The sequence below is a fragment of the Dipteris shenzhenensis genome, chromosome 26 (assembly GCF_047967505.1).
Source record: "Dipteris shenzhenensis isolate YYH24624 ecotype China chromosome 26, Dip_SZ_1.0, whole genome shotgun sequence".
Lineage (NCBI taxonomy): Eukaryota > Viridiplantae > Streptophyta > Polypodiopsida > Gleicheniales > Dipteridaceae > Dipteris > Dipteris shenzhenensis.
This window is the reverse complement of record NC_141621.1, coordinates 23,819,938-23,844,202: the sequence shown is the minus strand read 5'-3', so window position 1 is coordinate 23,844,202 and position 24,265 is coordinate 23,819,938. Positions and strand designations below refer to the sequence as shown.

Sequence of the window (24,265 nt, the reverse complement as noted above, 5' to 3'; positions counted from 1 at the left end):
ACCCCAAAGCCATAGAACCTCTAAAGGCACTACATGATTGACTACTTCAATTGAACAGTGGAGACAAGGGAAGGGGTCATAGGTCTCGACCACCTTCAGGAAGAATAGCTCATTTGTTTGAGATTTACTGAGTGTTCTAAAAGGGGTTGCATTCTTGTTAAGGGTGGTGTAAGTTCCTTCATTTCATCAACTTCAAAGGAAAGAAGCTCGAAGTAAAAGGCCTTGCAACAAAGCAAAGAAGCCTACGAGAAGAAAATAAGGCCACCAAGCAGAAGCTATGAAGAAGCTCAAGGCCAATCTACAATGAAAGAGAGGAGAAGAACTCAAAAGGCATGGCAACGAAACAACAAGGTCAATTGAAATATGGCAATCAATGGATTAAAAAGTGACAATCAACTAAGGTTCCACCCACTTTGGTTGCAACACATATGGACAAGTAGATGGGTGAGAATACAGAATAGGTTACAATATTAAAGGGAGGAGATCAAAGGTGGGAGCAAAAGGAGGTGTGGACAATGCCAACAAAGGTTGTGTGAATGGATGGACTTATTCTTGTTCAATTAATATGAAACACAAGTGTCTAAACAATGATTGCTAAAAGAGGCATAAAACGTTACAATGCGCACCTCAACATTCTAGAACAATAATGAAGTACATCAAATATACAAATGAAAAGAGGATATCAAGTTTTCCATACATTTTCCTCTAGTGTTTAAGAATTGTGTTCACAAGTTATGTTTTCCAACCTCAAATCTGAGGAATCCATAACCAGTCTGCCATTGTTGTGAAACCACCTTCATTAACTTCCTACATTGAACATGGTAGGTACTTAGAAGGGTATGTAGATGGAATAAAATATAATGTTTTATTCCTATGCATATGGAGCTGATCTTAAATGCATTAAATATATCATTCTTAAAAACCTCGCATAAAAACACACAAAAAACAGCCCACTCCAAAACAATCACACCCCACCCAAGCAAGCACCACGATAGAACACGCAACAAGCATATCCAACAAAACAGCTCGCAAGATAGTATGCAAGCATGAATGAATGTGTGACGCACATGCACGTGTGCGCAAAAAACTCAAGGGGAATAAGGCACATAGGTCTTCGCTATATCTATGACTCCAAGGAAAATCACCCAGCAAATATAATCTCATTAAAAAAACATTTGCATAAGAGCAAAACTTGGGCAGAGCTGGTACGTACATGAATGTAAGACCCATATAAATTCTCTTTTTAATGGTTTAATGTGAAGCAACTCTCCTCACCATTTGACTTGACATGTACATAATGGCTCAAGTTACTACTGCATATTGCACATAATGATATTGCAGAGCTGTATAATTTTCAAGCTATTCAGGAAAGCAAGTTGCTGCATGTATAGTGACTTACAAATATGTACACGGGGAAAATATAAATGTAATAGAGGCCAAATAATTCAAGGATTAAAGTTATCCTGATTGAGGATGGAAGTCTGTTCAGCTGTGACATTGTTAGCAGTTACACAAGCACAATCTGCCAGTTTGGAGGATAAAAGCACTGACTGTCCACAGCAGGAAAAGCAAATGTCTGTTGCTCCTCGCTCTCCACGTTCTACTCAAAAAATCTTGTACTAGATCCCTAAGCTAGCAAAACCAAGACACTTAAGGCATTTGGCCAATTAAGAATCAATCATATTTCCAAGTTGACATGCACAGAGGGTGCACGCCATTGCATCTCAGGACAATTAATGCACTTCACCTGGCGTTTGAGAGGCCATTGTATTCATAAAAGAGTTCAATAATGTCCTTGCAAAGTGCTCAATAGAACTTTACAAATTAAGTTCTGACACATTCACAATGAGCTCTTGAGCAAACACGTAAGTGTACTCTAAATCTAAATCAAGCTTCCTTGTTTGTTTCATAATCACTGGCTGATCAGTTCAGATTCCTAGTCTCGATATGCCAATATGCACCCACACAATGAAAACTTGCCCCCTTTGTAGTCTTAATTTAAGATCCATATGCCAAAGGACGCTCATGATGTCAACACAATTCTAACATCCCTTCTCAGCATGAGGTATAAAGCAGAGGTAACTTGACATAATGCAAGCAACACATAGGTCAAAGTCACTAAGGCCTACTGACACATTCTGAGCAACAAAGTTAGCTATTAAATAAATACTTCCACTAATCTAGACATATATCAAACAGTCCATGTTTGTTTCACAATCTGTGGCGGATCAGTTCATATTCCTGTAATATGAATATGCTTATAAGCATTGGCCCTTCCTTGTAAAACCTTCAACTATGGAAATTGCCAGCCTTGTGACAGAGAGAGTGCAAAAATAGCATTATTTCTTATATGCAAGCCATCATAACCTTTGCTGATAAAACCATTGCAAATATTCATCTGACACCTTATGCTTCCAGTGCTACTTGGCTCCACCAGTAGGTTACTAACGGGAAAAACCACACAACGCACCCCCCGCATCCTCAGCAGCCGTGCAATCTAAGCAAGCAACAAACAATTCCTCCAAACACACACTACAGAGAACCTCCACAATAGGTTGCACGCTGCTAGGTACATCTGCTCAAAGAGTCCAGTTAATAATAAAACGCTACATTTTAAATCCCCTCTCTAATTGTCGTTTTAATCTATAAAATAGGCAACTTTTGACTTGCAAACTAAGAATCAAGATATTCGTCAGCTAAGGAAATATACAAAATAAGATATTATGCTGGTCATAGAGGCATTGTGTCTACATTTACAGCCCTAGATAAACTCTTCTATTCGCCAGACATGAAGAAAGACACTATTGCCTACATTTCAAAATATGTATAATGTCAAAAAGCAAAATTTAATAGAGGGTAGCCCAAAGGGCTACTGTAATCTTTGCCTATTCCAGAAAGACCATGGGAACATATCACCATGGACTTCATTACTGGAATCCCTAGGAGTAATAAAGCACGTGACAAGTTCCTTAATGGCAGTTCCCAGACTCTCTCTCTCTCTCTCTTTCCCCCCAAACCAAAAAAAAGAAAGTAGGCTGAAGTTACAAAACATCCAAATGTTACAAAAATGCACCCCCTCTCAACACGCATACACCTCCGCCTCCCCCCCCCCCCCCTCACACCTGTCTCCCTCCCTTCCAGCTTCTCCAGCCTCTTGCCTTCAGCTCACATCAGCCGCCTCCAGCAGACCAGGTCACCATGCCACCAGCAGCAGCTGAGTTCAGCTCGGGGGGCATTACAGGAAGCTCCAACCCACTTCGGGGGCTTGCATCAGCTCTAAGGGCTTGCAGTTCACAGTTCAGACAGCCCCAAGTTACCACTCAGTTTCAGCTCGAGGTCGCCTTTCATATTCGAAGTTTGCAGGCAGGCAGCTCCAGTGCATCTCTACACCTTCCTCTACTTCAAGTTGGGCTGAGCCCCAGGCCCATCTCAAGAACTAACTTCAGCAAAGGGCTACCCAGAATTATCTCAGGCCATTATGGAGTTTCCAAAGGTGAAGTCATTTGCTACCTCAACCCGACCCAGTAAGCCTTCTTATTCTGCCATCGCATCTGCCCGGACACCCGCCCCCTATGCAAAAACATATCAAAAGCGGATTATTATCTCAGACCCGCAGGAGCACATTTATTTCTTGGAGCAGGAGATACGTGAGCTCAAGCTTCGACTCGCAGCTATGGAAAGGTAAGCACAGGACGTGGACAGTAGTGGAAAGCAGAAATTCATGGAAGTACTACACAAGTGCAATGCATCTCCACCAGCACCACAGCTCGTCTCTACAGTTGATGAAATGATCACCGATCACGTGAGCTCAATCAAACAAAAGATGATTGCTGATGTCAGCAATAAAGTGAATAACGTTGATCTTTACGTGGAAGTAAAAGAGCAGGAAGCCAGAGAGAACAATAGAAACATCCTACACATCAAGGGGCTGCAGGATGAATGTCTTGGGGATGAGGAGGGAGATACAAAAGACAAAATCATATGCCTCAAGAAGAAAATTCCACAGGTTGAATAGATGAAAGTGGTATATAGAATATCACTCAAAAGGGAACTCAAACGCAGGTCTACTCAGAAAGAGGGCATCAAGGGTTAAGATTCTCATACAAACACACAAGCTGAAGGGTACAAGGATTTGGATATCAGAGGAGCTCACTCCAACCCACCGCAAAAGAAGAAACATCAAACATACTAAAGTGAAAGAAGCACGTAAGGCAGGCTTATGGGCGGTCTATGGGCAAGCATTGATTCGGAACTTCAAATCCAAACTAGGTAAGTCAAAACATCAAGCGACTACGTTCGAGCGAGCCCAAAGTTCGAGCGATGCTTATGAGGAACTTTGTCTAAACCTGTAGGAGCAATAAATTTTTACTAAAAATGGTTGAATCTACATGACACTATTACAGATTGGTTTTAATTATCTTTTGTATGATTCTTGGCAACTTACAAAGATTAAACTTACTATTGGATAACTCATAAATCCATGCAAGTCAGCAATCATTAAATGAATACCAAAGGGAAAATTCTTGGCAACATACAAAGAGAAAACCTATTATTCGATAAATAATAAATACATGCAAGTTAGCAATCATTCAATAGATACAAAAGGGGAAATGCTATAACGTCTACACCTCGAGGTGATCACTCAGAATTATGTAAGGTAGTATGTGAGTTGAAGGGGTTTCTTTATTTTATGGAGTTACATACATGGCAACAATAGTCCTACCGATGATATAGAAGCTCCTCCTAGCAAAATCCCTCACAACCAGCTATTTGTAGCTCATCGATTTTTATGCTACCGACATGATTTGATCCATTTTGTACACAAAATGATCACATGAATAAAATGTTTAAACTATGGAACTAATAAATTATTGATCACCTTATGACCATGATGATGCTAACTAAATATGGATCACCTTCATATGTCCTTGACCATGTATACACCTCTAGGATGGAGGGAGGAAACCAAGGACCCAAACTCTAAATGAGAAAAATCCATGGTCATAATTAAATATAGAGTTTGATAAGGTCCGGCTCTCATGAAACAAAGATAGGTATAAACTTTCTAAATATCTAGAATTCTAACACTTTAACATGATAAATGTATTCATTCATATCATTCCGATCGTTTTGACTACAAACATGACCATATTTGGAGTCCCATTGACTAAGTTATGGCCTAAATAAAATTGGCAAGAGGAGCCTCCCAAGAGGCCGCAATATCGCGGCCTCTAGGGAGAATCCTCCTCCCATTATTTTTTTGCCTTGAAAATGAAAATTGCACAAGAAAAACACATACTTTGACCCCTTTCTTCCACCCCTCCGTCGTTGACCCTTGAAAAACATTGCCAAACATCTTCAGAAATTGTTATTTGTCTATAAGACAATTGATTACTCACACAATGTCATGGGTAGGACAACAACCGTAAAAGTAAGCAATGCATGCTACTTTTTGAACATAAAACATCACACTAGAATGTCAAAATTTATGAAATTCCTCGCTCGAACCGTCGCCTCACTCGAATGCAATCGCTCGAATTCTGGTAATCCTCATCCAAACCCAAAGACTCTCAGTCTTAAATTGATGTTATGCAGGGCACCTTATGATAGTATTACAACATAGTTATGCTTATAATACCTCGGGAGGAGTTGGGCTTTATGCACATCACCGACTCTCTGTTATCCAGATGTAGTCACTTTTTGGTGTTTGTACTATCTCATAGGCCTACGAGGTCTCCTATAGACCGCTCTTTTACTGAGTTCTTTAAGCCGGATCACACAGATGCCCGCTTTACAGGTCTCAGACATGATCGTGACCCAAGGCCAATGACACGACCGCTCAAACAAAGGGTTGATGCACAAATTACACTTGGGGACATTCCCTTCATACTCAGAGTGGGAGCCAGACCGACAGGTGCGACGGTCGCCCTCGTCAGACGCAGAGTTATGACCAAGAGACAGCGTAGGGCTACACCCACTGGGGACAGCCAGCACTCCATATCTGATTTCATGCTATCACTCCCTCGCTCTTGACAAGGGGAGAGGCCACATTGTCTTGGAGCACACTTCATTCTGTCTTATAACGGTAGTGGAGGATGGTTTTGATGTAGATGATTACTATTATTTTTTTATGACTATATATGATACAGTTTTCAGTTTTCAGTACACTGTATGGATGTGGATGCTCGGTTAGTAGCTCCACCCCTCTAGCTGGATTTGTATAAGGTTTTTTCACAGTCTCATAAACCCATCGGTCTTCCGAAGACTTTAATAAACCCTCCCTCCCTCTCTCCCCTCTCTCTCTCTCTCTCTCTCTCTCTCTCTCTCTCTCTCTAGCAAAGCTATTTAATGAAGCCGTTTGCCTCGATTTCCCACGCACATGGACCCTCAAATCACACCTATTCACAAGGCCCTTGGGATCCCATGAGTCTAGAAACTTACATGACCATTATGATTGGGCATGTCATGTCCAAGATATATGCCTCAGCACTTGACATGGAGGTCGGCAACTATGCAGAGATGCAGTGACTCAGAGCAGAGGGCCAGGCACGTTTCCAAAGTGATCATGGAACCATATTACACTCAGAAGTGTGATAGAGGAGGCCAAAGCACGGAGGCAGAGGGTCTATTGCTGCTTTGTGGATTTCCGCAAAGAATACCATATGCACGTCTTCTCATGCGGTTGCAGGAGCTGGGCTATGGCCGTAAGATAGTCTAGGCTGTGATGGCACTATACAAGTCGGTGGGGGTGGATGGGCAGATGAGATCATGAGCACCATTGGGGTCAAACAAGGCTCCTGGTTGTTCTCTTGCATGCTCCAGATTCTATTATATGTTGATGATGTGGTGCTCCTATCTTCGTCCGCTAAGGGGGTCAAAAGACACCTAGATGCACTACTGGCCTTTTGTGAGTCCCATGACTTGAAGGTCAACCTGGGTAAAACCAAGGTTATGATCTTCGACACCTCCAGAGTAGCTGCACACAGAGAGCGGTTTACTTTTGATGGGACACCAGTTGAGATTGTCTCATCATACACCTGCCTGGGGGATCTATTTTTTGGACCTACATTCACGATGACACCAGCGATGCAGGCCTGCCTGAGTAGAGGATACGCCTCCCATGCCCGACTGGAGAGACAATGCTTTTATTCGCATTTCCAGGATCCACGAACCAAGGTTCTCCTTTTCAACTCCTTGGTTCGACCTACGGGCATGTATGGCAGCCCGTGCTGGGGGCCAAACCTATCTTATACAAAGTGGACTCGAGTGGAGAGATTACAGGTTCTCTTGTTATCACGGATGTGACGCTCCAATTTTGTATATGAAATATTTTGGAATATATATCACAGATAGTGTTCAAAAAGGATGGTTTTGATGTTTTGAAGGTTTTGGGAAAGTTTGGTGTTGATCGAAAATTTTTGGTTTTTGTCCATTATGGTGTCGGCTGGATTTTGCGGCTTGATTTTGAGTTGGTTAGAGAAATAATTTGAAGAAACTTTGTATGAGAGAGTTTTAGATCTTGTTGAGTAGAAAAACTTTGTCCTAGTGAAAAATTTGTGGTTCACTCGTTTGCATGCTTATATGGAGGTCAGAAGTTGCTAACAAAGTGGTTTTGAGCTAAACATGCATCTAGATTTCCGTGTCAAGAGTTGCCGGCATTAGACGGAGGTCGAGATGGAAGAATTAGCCATGAAAGGTCACATGCAAAGGGAAAGAAGAGGGTCCGATCTTCCAAATGAGCTATTGAGCTTGTCCATTGGATCTATGAGGCAGGCGTGGTGATGCTTCGAACAGGGCCATTTTCATGCCTTGAAAAAAAAAAAAAAAAGACGTCAAAAGAAGGTGAAAAGCACACGCACACTTTTCGAGAAAAGCTGCTTTTGGTCGATTTTGGAGGTTTTTGGCGGCTTATTTTGGAGTCGTGAAAGGCTATAAAAGAAGAGGAGATCGTGAGAAGGAGAACACACAATCCAACGCACGCATATCGAGGCTGTACGAAAGAGAAGAGAAGGCACGCATCTCAAGGTTGCTCGAGCGAAGAGAAGGCACGCATATCGAGGCACTGCGAAAGTGACAATTAGCGCACGCAAATCGAGGCAACGCAAAGAAGAAGATACGATCAAGATATTTTGAGAGTGAGAGTGTGATTGAGATTTGATCATTTGATCATCTGATTTGAACATCTCCATGCGAGAGAGTGTGAGAGTGAGAGTGAGAGTGAGAGTGAGAGTGAGATAGCTTGGGGGTGGACGGGTGGTATCGAGCTCCTTCACGGAGTGATTCGTCTCCAAAATTATTGTAAAGACTCATCAGTTTGATTCATACTGCAATCTCTCTTCTCGTTCATTCGTGATTATTATCTTGCTACAATTTTGATCGTGATTGTGAAAGAACGGTGCGTGATAACGGATGATCCGCAGTAAGCCATATGTTCCCCATCAGATCATTCAAGCTGAGTTTGAGGCATCTCCATTGCAGTTAGATGCGCCATTCCAAACTATCACTAATCTATGCCCCGTGTGAGATTATGGCTCCTATACAAACCGGAGCAAAGCTGCTCGGAGGAGCAAAAAAGCTGACATTGTTGCGGACTAGTTCACAGTTCCTAGGTCGTCAGTTCAGGTTGCAGTTCTCATGTTCCAATTCACAGCAGCAGATCCAGGTTTTTCCCCTAGTCCCGATTTGGCTTGAACCCCCAGCCCAGCTCATGGGTTAGTTTCAGCTAGGGGGTATCAAGAAGAAAGTGATTGTAGAGGTGGATACTAGGAGGGCTCATTCACTTAGACTTTAGCACAAATCAAAGTAGCCACTCCTAACATAAAAAAGCTAGAGCAACTAATGTTTGCCACGCTAGAGGACATGCTATCATCAAATTTAGTTCACGGGATCTACGAATCAAGCTTCTTCGCCAATCAAGATATGGAAATCACACGAGCTCAGCTGAGCCAGAAAGCAACAGAACTAGCCAAAGTCAAAGCTGCTAGGAAATGGGCAGTATACCATGAGGGTGTAGCCCTCATCAAGGAGTTTAAATCCACATCATAAGACTCAGTCTTAAACTGATTATTTTTCAGTCTACATTGTAAGTATCCTGAATAAAAAATTTTGCACTGCCTGAATGTTGCCTTGTGCCCTCCCTAAGCAGATGTATTAGTAGGTTTTTTTGCTGTGTTGGTCTCCTGCATCATTAATAGACTCTCTCTCTCTCTCTCACTCACACACACACACTTTTTTTAGTGAAAACTTTTGATTGATTATATTACAAGAGTAGCAACCTCAAAAACGAGGCAGCCAAAAGTACATCAACTGAAAATCTCCGTGTATGCTAGATATACATCATGATCTATGCAGTTCGTTTGCAAGCAATCAAAGAAGGATTGCTGCAGAGAACACTTAAAAAAGCCAAACAGGGAAAGTTTGGGATCACCAAAGACTTTACAGTTCCTGTCTGTCCATAAAGTCCAGAGTGCCCAATAGCGAACCCAAACAAAGAAAAGATGAAACTCCGGTTTGGGTGGATGAAAACCAAAGAGCCAAAAAAACTTCCCAAAAGGAACAGTCGGGAATCTCGCTCGCAGGCGCTGCCGAAGAAGATCAATGAACTCATGAGAACATGGACAAAACCAAAATAAAGGAGGCACAGTCTCCTGAGAACTCAAGCATCTATGGCAGCGAGCAGGAGCAATATGTCTACGAGCCAACATCTGTCCAGATGGAAGAATGCCCAGAAGCACTCACCAGAAGAAAACCTGTTGCCGAAGAGAAGTTTTGTAGGCCCAAAGCTGTTGTAATCTCTTTCTCCACCACTTGGCTCAGCGATGCATTCAACAAATAGAATTGCCTTTCTCTGAAACCCAAGGTTGAGGCAAAAGAATTTTATACAATATGCAGACACCGTTATCTAAGATAGCCTCAAAGGGAGAGAAGAGGACCTTGGTGAGGTCAAAGTCCAATCCTCCAACATGTCCTGAAGTTCTAAGGAGGAATCGGAACAAAAAGGCAAAAGTATACAAGTAACTTGTTGCCACAAAGCACGATAATGAGAGCCCAAGCCATACCGTGTAGCTGTCAGAGAAAAAGGTAGAACAGAGCCATCATCATGAATAACATCAGCAACAAAATTGATGCCCTTTAAAGAAATAAAATAGGAACATCGAGGTTCCTGTAAAGCCAATGGAGATTGAAAAACTGTCGACCAGTGAATGCTTTCACCTCGCAAGGAATTACCCAGCAAAGACAATCGACCATGCCATTCCAGATGAGAAAGGACGTGCTTTCAATCAAGAAGCAACCTGGAGACCAAAAGGCAGCCACGCAAAGTGCCATCAATGCGACCAAATAAAAAATCCCAATAATTGATTTGCCAGTAACCAAAGGCAAAAATACTGATACGTGTAACTAGAGATTTAATCATAAGAGCCCAAGGTCGATCACCTTGCACAAATTGCCACAACATTTTTTCCCTATGAGCAAGGATGTGCACCTGAATATTCGTGACGTTCAAACCACCATGCATCTTAGGCAAACAAAGTTGATGCACTGAAAGAAGTCTGATACTTTTTCTGCCATGTTTGGAACGCCAAAAGATTTCCATACTGGCAGACATGAAAGGAGCAAGATCTGCCTTGGTGAATAGGATCAAAGGCAAATAAATTTGAATATATGCCACAAGAATGGACTGCACTATCCAAAGCCGAACATGCAAAGGCCAGGTTGCCAATTTCCAATATTCTAGCTTTTTCCGAAGCTTGACCATCACCCAATCAGGTTGTTGACGATGAGTGAGACCCCATCCCAAAGGGTAACCAAGGCGACAAACAATCTGAGTGGGTGGAATGATTTCCCCGGGCCACAAAAGACTATGCCAATCTTTAGAATGCAATGGGAGCAACTTGAACTTTTGAAAATTTACATGAAGACCAGCTGCCAAACCATAAACAGAGAGAGCCTACATCAAAGCAAAAAGATCATTATGCGTATTCTTCGTGGTAAAGAAAGAATCATCGGCATAGGCTTGAGCAACCATGTTGTATGCAGCATAGAATGAGTAGCAATGGCATACAATGAAGCACTAAGGGGCAATCCCTGACGGACCGAACAACGAAGAGTCCATTCATCAGAGAGATCTCCAGAAAGAATGCAAGCTGCATTGCTATTCCTGTAAAGCCAGTAAATAATCTACTGCATTTTTATTCCAAACCCCAAAGATCGCATTGTTTGCGAGAAGAATTCCCATTAAGCTGTATCAAAGGCTCTTGCAATATCCACCTGTAAGAGCAGAACATCCTGTTGCGTGTATTTGGCATATTCAATCCCAATATAAGCATTAGCAATATTATATGTGATATGCCTACGGGGAACGAAGCCATATTGCGAAGGATGAAGCCCATCATGCAAATAACCTTTAATACGGTCAACAACCATTTTGGCTATAATCTTGTAAATGACTGGCATGAGCGTTATTGGTCTGCAATCAGTGAGTGAATCACATAGCTGTTTTTTGGGAAGGAGCTTCACACACACACACACACATGCACACACATAAAGCATGCAAGGGAAATGTGCAGATAGTAGTGCAACATCACCCGATTAGACATCTCAAATGAAGTTTCAAGATCGCTCTTAAAACCTTCAATTTTTTCTTCACTTGTGCCTATGGGCAGCATATCATCCACATAAAGGATGACATCTCTTTTGTCCTTCTTGACACATAGGGTACTTTCAGTTGGACTAACATGTAGAGCCTTTCTTGTCAAATATATATGAATCTTCGCATAGCAAGCAGGCGCTGAAACTCTGCTGTCCTGCAGACCTTCAATCAGCCACCTGGGTACTATTATAGATTCCTGTGAAGCAGCTCTCTCCTCTCTGACAATTTCTTCAACGTCATCATGTGTGATAGGCTGCCCCTGGAACTGATTGTGAGCACTCTAGGGCTTCTGTGCATCAGTGTGCAGGATGTAAATTTTGATCTTCTACTGGCTGGTCTAAAGTGCCCTCAATCACCAATGGAAGCTGTTGGCAAGTATTGTCATAAGATCCTCGATCTTAATCAAGTGATCTAACATTGAATCGGTCTTTGGCGACCTGATACTATCAAGTCCTCCTTTCAAATAAGAAACCCTATCCTCATTGCAGATCTTGCCATCAACCTCTTAATAGACAAGGTAATAAGTGACATAGCTTGCGCATCCCTAGCATCCCATCTCCTCTAAATTCGGCAGGCCTCATCATCTATGACATAGCCCCATAGACTCGAACAAATTCTTCACCATAAAACTCCACAAGGAATAATTGGTGCCATCCAATTTATCCTTCTAGGCCAAAACTGTTGGATATATTAAAAATTAAAGGTAGTGGAAAATGCATTTAGTTAGGAGGGTTAGGGGCCATCCAAGGTTTTTCACCCCAACCATAATTAATGGTTGAGTTTAGGATTGAGTGAGTTTTAACTCACACTAGGATTTACCTAGGGTTTTGGGTTTTGTCATGTTGACAGCCCGTTGTACTTTCGTTCTTGCAACTTGAATCCAGGATTGCTCCAGTTTTTGCTCTCCCCTCCATTTCCAATTCTCACATTTGGTATCAGAGCAGGCTGCGCATCATATCACGCACCTTTCCCACCCTCGGTGTGCACTCATGCCACGAAGACCTTCGATTATGTCGCAGCCGCCTCTTCTGAGAGCTCAGTTGGCTCAGTTTGTGAGGGTTTCAGTACTGGTCGACCTGATTTGGAGATTTTCCAGCCCTGCCCTATGGACTTTTTGACTGGCCGTCTCAATCGACCACAATAGTGCAATATCAATGATCATGATGCAGGCAGTAGGTCCACCTCTAGGCGAAAGCGGCCAACCTAGGGTGTTTGACATCCCTTGACAAGACTACCAAGCTAGTTTTTTCAGAAGCAATGGAAGAAAACTGAGAGGCAAGGGTTACAGAAGCAGCCATTGCAGCTCTAGCTACTGATAAATCCTCATCCTCTTCACCACCCTCAGCTTTTGATCTAAAACAGCAGTTGTACCTTGTCAAGCAAGTAGTGGTTATGCTGTTATTTGCTGGCAGAAGGCCATGACCCAGTTCTACTGTAACCAAGTGTTTTTGTTTCAGCTTGCTGTTTGGTACTTTTAGAATTCTGAAAGGGTGGATCAACTTGCTCATTTAGGTTACCCAATGCCAACACCCACATTGACTCACTCCCAACCCCACACACCCAAGCCTCTAAACTTCCAATTAAGATAAGGAGATCAAAAATAAATAAAATCCCACATCCAAATTTGGGTAGGTGGTACCAAATAGGCAGTGCACATTAATCTGTTGCTGGCCTCAAGATAGGTATTAGCTGTAGAACCAGTTACTCCATTTTTTACCTGCTTGGCCACAATATGAGGTCCCTTCGACAATTTCCCAATGTTATTCTCATGACCATCAGAACATACATGTCAGAAACTGCAATGGAAAGAAACACACTGAGGAAAATAGAAACAAACTGCCTACGGCAAGCCTTATAACGTACAAAAGCAAATGACAAACTTTAATCATATTATCTTAGCAAGTCATACACCCACATGTAATAAAGAATACCTAAACAACCACAATCACAAGTGAACATCTTCTGTAAGGTTCATTCCCCTTATGTTAATGCCCTCTCAGCCCTGGGGGGAGAGGGGGAGCATGGTTGCAAAAGTAAAGCCTCAACAACACTTAATCTCAAATAACAAATGCTATCCCCATTTATATGGGATATACAGATTACCGAACAAACCACAATCTTTCGTATACTGCCATTTTGAAACTCATCCAGGCTTGAGGGTGCAGCAACCATATTGCTTGAGAAAATCAAAGGAAAAGAGACTACATATTTGGATGTACTGCCATCTTGAAAAGCATCCAGGCTCAAGGAAAAGCAGACATACAACTCCAAAAATTTGAAGGAAAACTCCTTAAAGACCCTCAGATGGCCTAGTAGCCTAGTGTAGGAAGAAAAAATAAAGCAAGAAAAAAATAGTAGCCTAGTGTAGGAAGAAACAAATAGTATGTGTTGGACAATAAAATGCATTCTATGTAATTCACAAACACTATTTCCATGAAGTCCACTTTGGCAAGCCAAAGGACAGTATACAAAACTCTTACAATGGGAATACAGACCTCATGCTCAGGATTAACCATTATATTTCGGAAGCATAAATATAAGCAGCACCCGCACCTTGAGAGTTACTGACAGAAAGAATTATCTGTCCCAACCTGACAGCCTCCGTCTTTCCCGAGGGCGCTCTTGACCACTGCAATCAGGAAAAAAAGTTTTAAACGCCTTACAGCTGAAAAGCATCTCAGAGTCAAAGGTATGACCTTGAGGTATTTAGTGCACACCTCGAACTATTCCGCTCTTTACTAGTATCTCCATATCCCTTCGCATTACGATAATCCCTGTCCGCTCTATGATCCCTTTCCCTGTCACGAGCATCTCTCCCTTTGTCACGGTCCCACCGAGATGTCTCCCTATCACGTTCTGCATCTTGTCCCCCCGCTTTCTCTCTTTCACTTACAACGTCAGGGCTCGTAAAACCAGCCATACCACCACTTGTCTGGTTGTGAGATATCCCACCTATAGAACCACCTGAAATAAATCCACTTAATGTGTGTGCCTTGCCATTGGCATATCCAACACCCCCCAAGCTTCGTCCTTGGTAAGGATTTTGGCTTAATTGCTGGTTAGCAGAAGATACAAATGTGGCTGGCCCTGGGACATTCCCAGCTGATGCAGCAACAAAGCTGCTCTTAAAGCGAGCCAGCATCCCAACCTTCAGCGCATCAACTGCTGCACCACGGTTTGGAATCTCAACTTTCCCAGTCACTTGCGTGGATTTGTTGTTTGCATCTGGCTTATATCCAATCCCCATCCCATAATCCACACCACGTACACTCCTAGCCCCGCCAGCCCCTGCAGAGCCTCCTTTACCCCTGCCTCTTCCACCTCCTTTCTTTCCACCTGCAAATATATGAAAACCCATCAGATGAAGAATATAGAATCTTGTATGCTTCTTACCACAAGACTTAAAAAGTACAAAGGAAGCCTCTGTGGATAACCCATGTGAAGAAAGAGAGCCCATACCTTTCCTCTCTTCACGTCGAGCCCTATATCGACCATCCTATAAGACCACAAAAGACTGCTGTTAATCAATCTTCTCCAGCATGTACGTATTTCTCAAGATGACTGTCAGCAGCTTCCAATAAAAGACTATCAAAATAGGAAATGTACACATCCAAACAAAGACAGCAGTACAAAACACATAATCTGGAACATTGCAGGACCATTTCCCTATGAAGAGAAAGGCACAGCCGCACTAATCATATTTCTTGCTGTACTTTAATCTATGAGGTAAAATTTAGGGCAATGGCGAGTGTAATTATTCATTAGAAGGGTTGCCCCACTTTTTCCTCCTGAAGTTTTTCCCCCTAGCCACAGGTAATGATTGAGTTTACAGTTTAGTGGGTTTTAAACCTAGTCTGGGTTCAGCTAGGGTATTGTCATGTTGACAACTCTTTGTACTCTTTCAGTTTCTCATTCTTGCAACTTCAAATCTCATTTTTCTTCGCATTTGGTATCCGAGCATACAAGTGCTTCACACTCCCTGTTCCAAGCTACGTCTACATCTGCAGCAACCAGCACACCTCAACTACAGTGGCGCGCCTTAACTACAATCAACCGTATGCTCAAGCACCGTACCGTCAGCTCAATAGTCGACCATACAAATAATGCATTCAAGCGCCGGAGGAGGCGGGCTCTCGGAACTGCATCAAATGCTTTGCAGAAATCCACAAAGCAACAGTAAACCCTCTGCTTCCGTGCCCTCGCCTCCTCGATGATACACCTAAGCAAGAGAATGTGATCCATGGTACCATAATCACATCGGAAACCAGCCTGTCCTACTGCTCTTTAAGTCCTCGACACTCTGCAAATCGACCGACCTCAAAATCAAGCCCTGATGCATAAATCTTGGACATGACATATCCAATCATCATGGTCCTGAAGAAATCGACTGCTCCTGCGAGCTTCCCCTCCCCCCCTCGCCGTTAGCCCCTACCTCCCCCCTCGCTCCCCCCCCCCCTCGCCGCGACCACCTCCACCCCTCCCGTCCGCCCTCGACCCCCGTCCCCTCTCCTCCCCCCCCGCCGGCACCCCGCTACCCCTCGCCTCACCTCCGCTCCAGCCGCCCCTCGCTCCATCCCGCCCCCTCGCTCCATCCCGCCCCCTTGCCTCCGCTCCATCCCGCCCCTCGCCCCCTCGCTCCAACCCGCCCCTCGTCCCTCGCCCCCTCGCTTCAACCCGCCCCCTCGCTCCATCCCGCCCCCTTACCTCCGCTCCATCCCGCCCCCTCGCTCCAACCCGCCCCTCGCCCCCGCTCCAACCCCCCCCCTCGCCGCCGCTCCAACCGCCCCCTCCGCTCCATCCCGCCTCGCCTCGCCTCGTCCTTTTTTTTTTTTCGCCCCGCCTCCGCTCCATTCCGCCCCTCGCTGCTCCCTCGCCATCCACCCCGCTCCAACCCGCCCCCTCGCTGCTCCTTCACCCCCTCGCTTCACCCGCCTCCGCCTCATTCCGCTCCCCTCGCCCCCCCGCTTCACCCCTCCACCCCTGCCATTCCAACTTCACCCCCCCCCCCCGTCCTCTCGCCCCCTTCCGTACTCCCCGCATCCCGCAGCCTTCGCCCCGCCCTCCGCTTCGACCCCTCCGACCCTTCATTTCGCCTCGCCCGCCTCACCCCCAGGCTCCACCGCCGCTTCATCCCCTTCTTGGGTGGCAGCCTGTTTTTCTTCATCGGAAGCTTGCAGTTAGTCTTGGCGGTATGGCGGCCCCCAGCCCGGATCCGGAGGCCCAGTCGGACCCTCCCTCTCCAGATGCCTACCGCGTTATCCTGACAGAGCAACAATCATCCCGTGTTCAGGCGGTAGCCAGTGACTTTGCTCGTACCTCTGTTTACGGTAGAGTCATTGGACACTCCCCCTCCAGGTCTACCATCAGGGACTGGCTCCAGTCCACCCTCTTGCTAGAGGATGGCCACATTGAGGAGGTGGCCCTTATGGGAAGGGGCATCTTCTGGCTCAAACTCTCAAGTGAGAAAGCTGCGAGCAATCTGATTGCCGGTTCCCCCACATCGGTGGATGGGAAGATCATCATGATAGTCCCGTGGTACCGTGGTTTCAGCGCAGCGGATTTCGATACTCGGTTCCGTATACCTCGCCACCCAGTGACACTAGTTTTTCCAGGGCTTGCTACTGAGCTGCGGCCGATTGTCAGGGACTTGGGCTCCCATTTTGGCTGGGTTATGCACGACACCTTTGCCGACGCGGTGACCACGGCAGGAGATCCCCGAGTCCGTGTGGCTGTGGCGGATCCTGCGACTCTCCCTGCAGTGATCGAGATCGTGACAGGTGCCGGCAGTATCACCCAGAGCATGATAGTCACCGGACAGCCAGGTCAGTGCCTGCGGTGCCATGGCTTTGGGCACTTGGCGGCTGCTTGTCCACGCTTTGCCAGTTCGTCTCGACCCTCCCCGCCCCCGCCCCCTCCGCCCCCACCTCCCCCCCCCGGACAGCCACGTCAGGAGGAGCCGAGGCAGTCGGAGCCTGGGCCAGAGGTAGTGGGCGGTTGGACCGAGGTTCGAAGGAAAAGAGGAAAGAATAAGAAGATTTCGGATAAAGGCAAGGAGGCAGAGGTCACCCTTCCTGCAGCAGCACTCCAGAGACCTGACAGGCAGTTGCCCCAGGGACCTGGGAGAGCTTCTTCTTCGACGGCAGCCCGCCCTCCACAGCCTCAGATCCTCCTCTCTCCCACCCCCCCGCCTTCTCCCCAGTTTCCCCCCCCTTCGCCCGCCCCGCAGTTTCAGTCCCCGCCTCCTTTCCCTCAGTCCCCTCCCCCTCCCCCTCCCCCTCAGCCCCAGTTCCAGATGCATCCCCATCCCCCTCCCCCCCCTGCTCCCCTCGCCCCTCCTACAGAGTTAGCTGCACCGTCGCCTTCCCAGCCGAGTGCAGCCTCCGTTCCACCTCCTCCACCTTCTCCGCCAGTCGCCTCCGTGGAGCCCGAGTCGCCTATCCCGCAGCCTCCTCCCCCTCCCCCCCCGCTTGTAGGACACCCGGAGTCTGTACCACCAGTGGAGCAGGTTTCCCTTCCCGCTAGCCCCTCAGTGGCAGACTCAGCTGGGTCTCAGCTCCAGGAGAGAGAGCTCCCTCGAGACTTTTACAGATCTGGCCCCTGGGACTACCTGGATGTGGCCGACCTTGGGACCTTCCCGGCTTGTCTTGACATTAGTATCTTCATGCTCCGCAAAGGGGCGGATGGGAAGATTGCTGCCTTGGCTCCCAGGGATGGCCCTAGCTTCGCCTTCACGTTCCTCAGCGATGGCACTGAGACCTGGACAGACGACTCGGTGTGGGAGGCTCTCAGAGAGCAGACACACACCCAGATTTGCTCCTGGATAGGCCCGTCCGGTGGGCAGCTCCTCGAGACTCAGTGGTCCGAGGGCGATGTGCGCTTGCGGTGGCGTTGCGCTGCCAAACGTTTCCGATTGATCGTGATCCTCAGACCCCCCCTGGCATGGCCTCTTCCCCAGGATGTCAGAGCTTGGTCCCAACAGAAACTCCGAACCTTCTACGGGATGACCACTTCAGAGATCTCGAGCTGGCTCGAGAAAGCATTTGCTCATGGCACTAGAGGCCTCTCGCCATTGCTGAAGGTGTTGAAGAACGGGCAGGACGACCCCGTCTCCCCCTCCAAACCTTCTCACAAGCGGCAGCGCCTCCACTCCGATATGTCTGATTCTTCTTCGACTTCGACTGCGAGCAGACAGCTGTTCGCAGCCCCCCATCCCTCTCCATGAGCCTACACCTCGTATCCTGGAATGTGAACGGGTTTCACTCTTCGAGCACCCGTGGTCCCAGGAAGCTCATTTTGCGTCAGGAACTTCAGCCTGCAGTGATTGGTCGATTGGATGTACTGCTGCTCCAGGAGCACAAGCTTTCTGCGGCTCATGCCCGCAGCTGCGGGAAGGTTCTCCCTGGACGCTCCTACACTTATTGGGAGCCTTCGATCGGCGCACAGGGGAGGAGCGGGGGGGTCTGTACCTCCGTGTGCGAGCAGTTAGCTCAGATAGTTTTCGGTCACGGCACGTTGATCCCAGGCCGAGCCCTTTGGGTAGGCCTGAATTTGGAGGGATCCAAGATAGGAATCCTCAACATTTATGCTCCCACAGACCTCCGTTGCAGAGCCACCTTCTGGAGGACACTTACAGGGATTCTTCCAGACATGGATTCCTGGATTGTTGGAGGAGACTTCAACAACCTGGAGACCTTGGAGGACCAGCAGGGTAGAGATCCGGAGTTCACAGGTATGGCTCAGGCAGAGCAGTCAGCTTGGGACTCTTTCATCTTCGCGACAGGAGGGAGGGACAGTTGGAGAGACCCGTCTTTCCGGCGTTGGCACGGGAGCCTGGACTTCTCTTGGGGCTTCCGCAGGGAAGGAGGCAGACTCCTGGAGCGGCTTGATAGGTTTTATGTCAGTGATTGGGCCATCAGCAGAGGTGGCCAGGCGGGCATTGTTCCAGGGACGACACTCTCCGACCATGCGCCTGTGCTCCTTTCATTAGATTCGGCAGCCCAGACTCTCCCCCCCCCGATCATGCAGGATTCCCGATTCCATCTTCTCGAGGGTGGACGTCCGTAGCAGCATTTGCAGTCTTTGGGACAGAGACTGGGGGGAGGGCGTGGATCTGGTAGACTCGGTCGCGCAGGCTCTGCAGGAGTCCAGCCAGATCTGCCAGCTCGCAGCCCTACAGGTTCGACAGGATTGGTGGGACAGAGAGAGAGCTCTTCGGAGGGACCTCGCCTCCATTCAGCGACTTCAGCAGTCTTCCCCGGGCTCGGAGGAGCTTCGGATCCAGGCCCTTCGAGCCAGAGCCCTCTTGGAGGAGACCCTCCAGCGTCGCTCCGAGTTCTCCTATCACGCCTCTCTCTCCTTCTGGGCCCGGAAGGGTGACCGGATGTGCAGGGAGTTCTTCAGGACACACGGCCAGAGAGCTGCAGGGGATCAGCTACGGAGTCTCAGGACAGCGGATGGTCACATTGTTACGGACCCGGGGGAGGTCCTGGGGTTGGCCACTGACTTCTACAGGACCCTCTTCCAGCAGGAGCCACTTGCTCCTCGTGCTAGTCGTGACCGTGAGGAGGTGTGGAGGCACATTCCATCCCTTGTCCAGCCTAGTATGCAGGCGACGTTGTTGGCGCCGTTCACCTCGGATGAGATGTTGGAGGCCTTGATGGCCATTGATGGGCAGAAATGCCCAGGTGAGGATGGGCTATCCCGAGCTTTCTTCACCTCCTTCTGGGACCAGATCCATCAGCCCCTCCTTGCAGCTCTGCAGGGGATTTTCAGCAGCGGTCAGATGCCAGAGAGCCTTTCCTCGGGACTGATTTGCCTCATCCCGAAGGGAGGAGATAGACAGGAGATCCGCCAGTGGCGTCCGATCACTCTCCTTACCACTGCCTACAAAATCCTCGCCAAGATGATCAGTGCCAGAGTTCGACCTCTACTTCCAGACCTCGTCCATGACACTCAGACAGGCTTTGTCCAGGATCGCAGTATCCTGGATAATGTCTTCACCTTTTCAGAGGCGGCGGAGTGGGCTCAGTACAGCGGATCACAGTACAGCGGATCACACCTTGCCATTTTACTTCTCGACTTCGAGAAGGCCTACGATCGCGTGGATTGGTCCTTTTTGGAGGGGACTCTGGAGCGGCTAGGTTTCCCGGCAGGCTGGATTCAGGGTATCTCAACTTTGTACAGGACAGCGTCCAGCAGAGTCATCATTGGAGGCAGGATGGGTGAGCGATTCAGCTTGGAGAGATCAGTACGTCAGGGCTGTCCCCTGGCTCCTTATCTGTTTCTCTTCTTCGCCGAGGCCATGACTTACTACCTTCGGGCGAGGTCCACAGGGCTCAGGGGTGTTCGCCTTCCACTCCGGGAGGACACGGAGCTTCTGGACTCAGAGTACGCAGATGATACAGCCCTTTATGTCCAGGACGATGAGAGGATGCTAGAGAGGGTGCGGATGGCCCTGGAGGTTTTCTGCTCGGCCGCTGGTGCGAAAATCAACTGGAACAAATCAGTTGGTTTTCTCACAGACCCGGGGGCGTGTTCTCAGTGGGGGCGATTTCTGGGCTTCAGATGGATTCCACGTGGACAGACAGCTAGATACCTTGGCTTCCAGGTTGGCCTAGACATTACGCCAGCTCAGCAGTCTCTCCCAGTGCTAGATTCCATCCGACGGAAGCTGGCTTTCTGGAGCACTGCTAAGCTTTCCCTTGCAGGTCGTGCTTTGGTAGTTAACCAGGTCCTTCTAGCCACGGCTTGGTATGTGGCTTCCTGTTGGTGCTTCTCGAGATCCAGCGTGGCACAGCTCAGGAGGTTGGTTCGGAACTTTCTTTGGTCTGGGGAGGATGGGCATAGAGATACCAGAGCCAGGGTTGCTTGGCAGACAGTCATTCTTCCGCAGGCTGAGGGTGGTCTGGGGGTCATTGATCCAGAGCTTCAGAGTCAGGCCTTGTTAGGCAAGCTTATCATCCGTGGTTTGACCCCAGGGGGGCAGACGTGGAAGATGTTACTTCAGCAGGGAGTCGGCTCTTGTGTCCCGCGCCGAGGTGGAGAGTGGCTACCGTCCTTCAGGTGGATCTTCACTTCCGCCCCGCTCACTCAGCCCCGCTCCCCACTCGTTCGTAGCCTCCTCATGGTTTGGAGGCGGCTCCGTCTCAGTCTCATTCAGTCCCAGCCCAGCTGTCAGGAGGAGATCGATCGCCAGCCGCTCGTCTGGAATGGGCAGGTCAGAGACGCCGAGGGCCTTCAGTTGGGGGAGAGATCACATATCAGGTGGGACGGCTGGATGAGGGGGCCAGCCCGGTCCCTTCGAGTTTGGAGGGATACGTACAGACATCTGGAGATGGCCGATCTTGCAGACGCAGCTGGAGGTGCACGCGGAGTCCAGGCGAGACGCACGGAGATCGACGGTGCGATCCCAGCCGCTTGGTTGGCTCCACCTGAGCCTCAGGTCCTCATGCCTGGAGACACCCACTGGCTGGGACAGTTCACCCCCCGTGGCATCCCACTGGTGGTCGCAGGACGTTTGGATGACTCCTCTATCGCCTTCTTCGCGGTTTCAGGGGATGGACGACTCAGGAGAGAGGATGCGCTCATCGACCCCCTACTCCCGTGGCAGAGGGTTAGGGTCGTAGGCCTTCTGGGGAAGGTCTGGCATACCGACCCTAATATCGAGCAGGACCAGTTGCAGCTTTGGCGTCTTTGGCTCTGGGAGGGGCGGGCCTTGTCAGAACTTGAGTGGGACCCAGGAGAGTGGTGGTGGCCAGAGATTGTGACAGGACAGGGGCCGACTTCCTTCTTCGCTTACAGCACGACTCTGGGCAGGTGAGTTCTCGGGAGGATGCAGAGCCGCCCCCCCACCCAGCGTCCTAGCTGGTACGCACAGGGTATTTCTAGGTTCTTTTTGCAGGCATTCTGGAAGGCCTTGTGGGAGAGCTGGCGGCCGCGGAAGATCTCATACTTCTTGTGGCTTCTTACCCACAAAGGTCTTCCAGTGGGGAGCTGGTTGAGGCAGATAGGCCAGGACGGTTGCTGTCAGATTTGCCATGCGGATGAGGAGTCACCAAAACACTGCCTGTGGAGCTGCACGCGCGCCCAGGAAGTGTGGAGGTGGACTTTCGGGCTTCTTGCTCGTGCAGCACCAGAGCTAGGAGTGATCACTTGGGGCGCGTTCTGTTGGTGCAGCACCGCACCTGGTCTTCATCACTTGTTCGAGGCATGCCAGCAGGACCCCACTTTCCTTATCACACAGGGGACGTGGGGGCCGCTCGAGGGTATCCCACAGCACCTAGCAGAGGCTGATACAGGAGTTCGGGAGAGGCAGCCAGTCTGGGAGATTATCAGCAGCATTACAGGATGGCACATCTGGACCTCGCGCTGCGCGCAGATCCTCGGTGGCACCTCCTTATCGACTGCCCAGATCATGGCGGAGATTTGGAGTGAGATTATTCATACCCTCAGAGGCCAGTGGGACCAGATTCAGGGAGACTCCCGGGCCGGTCAGGAGAAGCGGAGACGCTTCCTCCAGGCTTGGGACACACAGAGCCTCTTCTTCGAGCAGACTACGCAGGGCCTCCGGTGGCACTACTCACCACCCCGATGGCTGTTCATTCACACTCAGCATATCCCTCCGTGAGAGTATGATCTATTATGCTACCTTTTGGGCTGCGTCCGGTTTGTGAACGCAGCCCGTCAGCTATAAGCTGACCTCTTGTATCTTGTTCTCGAAGTAATATAATTAGCACTGTTTTTTCGGCAAAAAAAATCATCATGGTCCTGTAGTTCTCCGGGCTCATGGGATCCCTTGCCTTGTGGATGGGCGAAATAGTGTTAATGGTCCAGGTGCGTGAAAACCCCAAACAAACAGCTTCATTATAGAGCTTTGCTGAGATCGGGGCTAGGAAATTAATCCCATATGCAATGAACTCGGTGCATAGCCCCTCATGATCCTTCGCTTGGCCATTATGAAGTTTCATTACGGCATCCTTCACTCCTCCCCTAGTGCAGAGTGTGCAAGATGTGGGACGTGGCATATGTGAGGTCAAGGACTAGCTGATTTGGGATATCATATAGCATGCGTTCATAGTTATACCAGACCTGAGTGTCAATGAGTGGTGAGGGGGGCCGTCTCTCTAGAAATCTCCACCAAAAGTCCTTAGTGTTGTTACTAAACAAAAAGTTCGGTGGTTCCTCCTCGTTCCAGCGAACGAAATCTAGTTTCTTTCTACGTACCAGTCAACGATACTCACGTAGCGTCTCTGGTTTGTTCGGAAGATTGTTTTTTGTTTCGAATCTGAGCTGACGGCATAAAGCCTTACACTCATCATCGTACCAACTATTACAAGGTACGATCCCAGGTGGTGGTGGACGGGTGGACCACTTGTGTGAGGGAAAGCGTGAAGGGCAGCCTCGTGTTGATCAGGGCAGCGCAATCCTCTAATAGGGTATGAAATCAATATAAGTGAGACGTATGTACAGATGGCTTGAGTACACAGGTGAGAGATCGTGTTCAAAGAAGGCATCCCGACCTTGCATCCATACATTGCCTCAAACGGGCTCATGCCAATGGAAAATTCAGCAAGTGACAACCATTTATCCCAAGACTTCTAAGTATCATGACAAAAA

General features: G+C 48.1%; 1 protein-coding gene across 4 annotated transcripts in view; it reads right to left on the bottom strand.

Moving 5' to 3' along the window:
* Positions 1-781: 781 nt before the first annotated feature.
* Positions 782-24,265, bottom strand: part of LOC147884849 (P-loop containing nucleoside triphosphate hydrolases superfamily protein) — a 45,820-nt gene continuing 22,336 nt past the window's right edge. Inside the window, exons 3-6 of one of the 4 annotated variants that reach the window (XM_087397429.1) lie at positions 15,110-15,146; positions 14,368-14,986; positions 14,204-14,279; positions 782-807 (exon numbers count right to left, since the gene is read on the bottom strand). In XM_087397429.1, coding sequence (XP_087253555.1) covers positions 14,228-14,279; positions 14,368-14,986; positions 15,110-15,146 — 708 coding nt within the window. In that variant the 3' untranslated portion in view covers positions 782-807; positions 14,204-14,227. Of the gene's footprint in view, positions 808-2,180; positions 2,242-3,551; positions 3,571-13,743; positions 14,280-14,367; positions 14,987-15,109; positions 15,147-24,265 lie in introns of those variants that run through there. The other 3 variants (XM_087397428.1, XM_087397430.1, XM_087397427.1) reach the window with 3 other exon arrangements.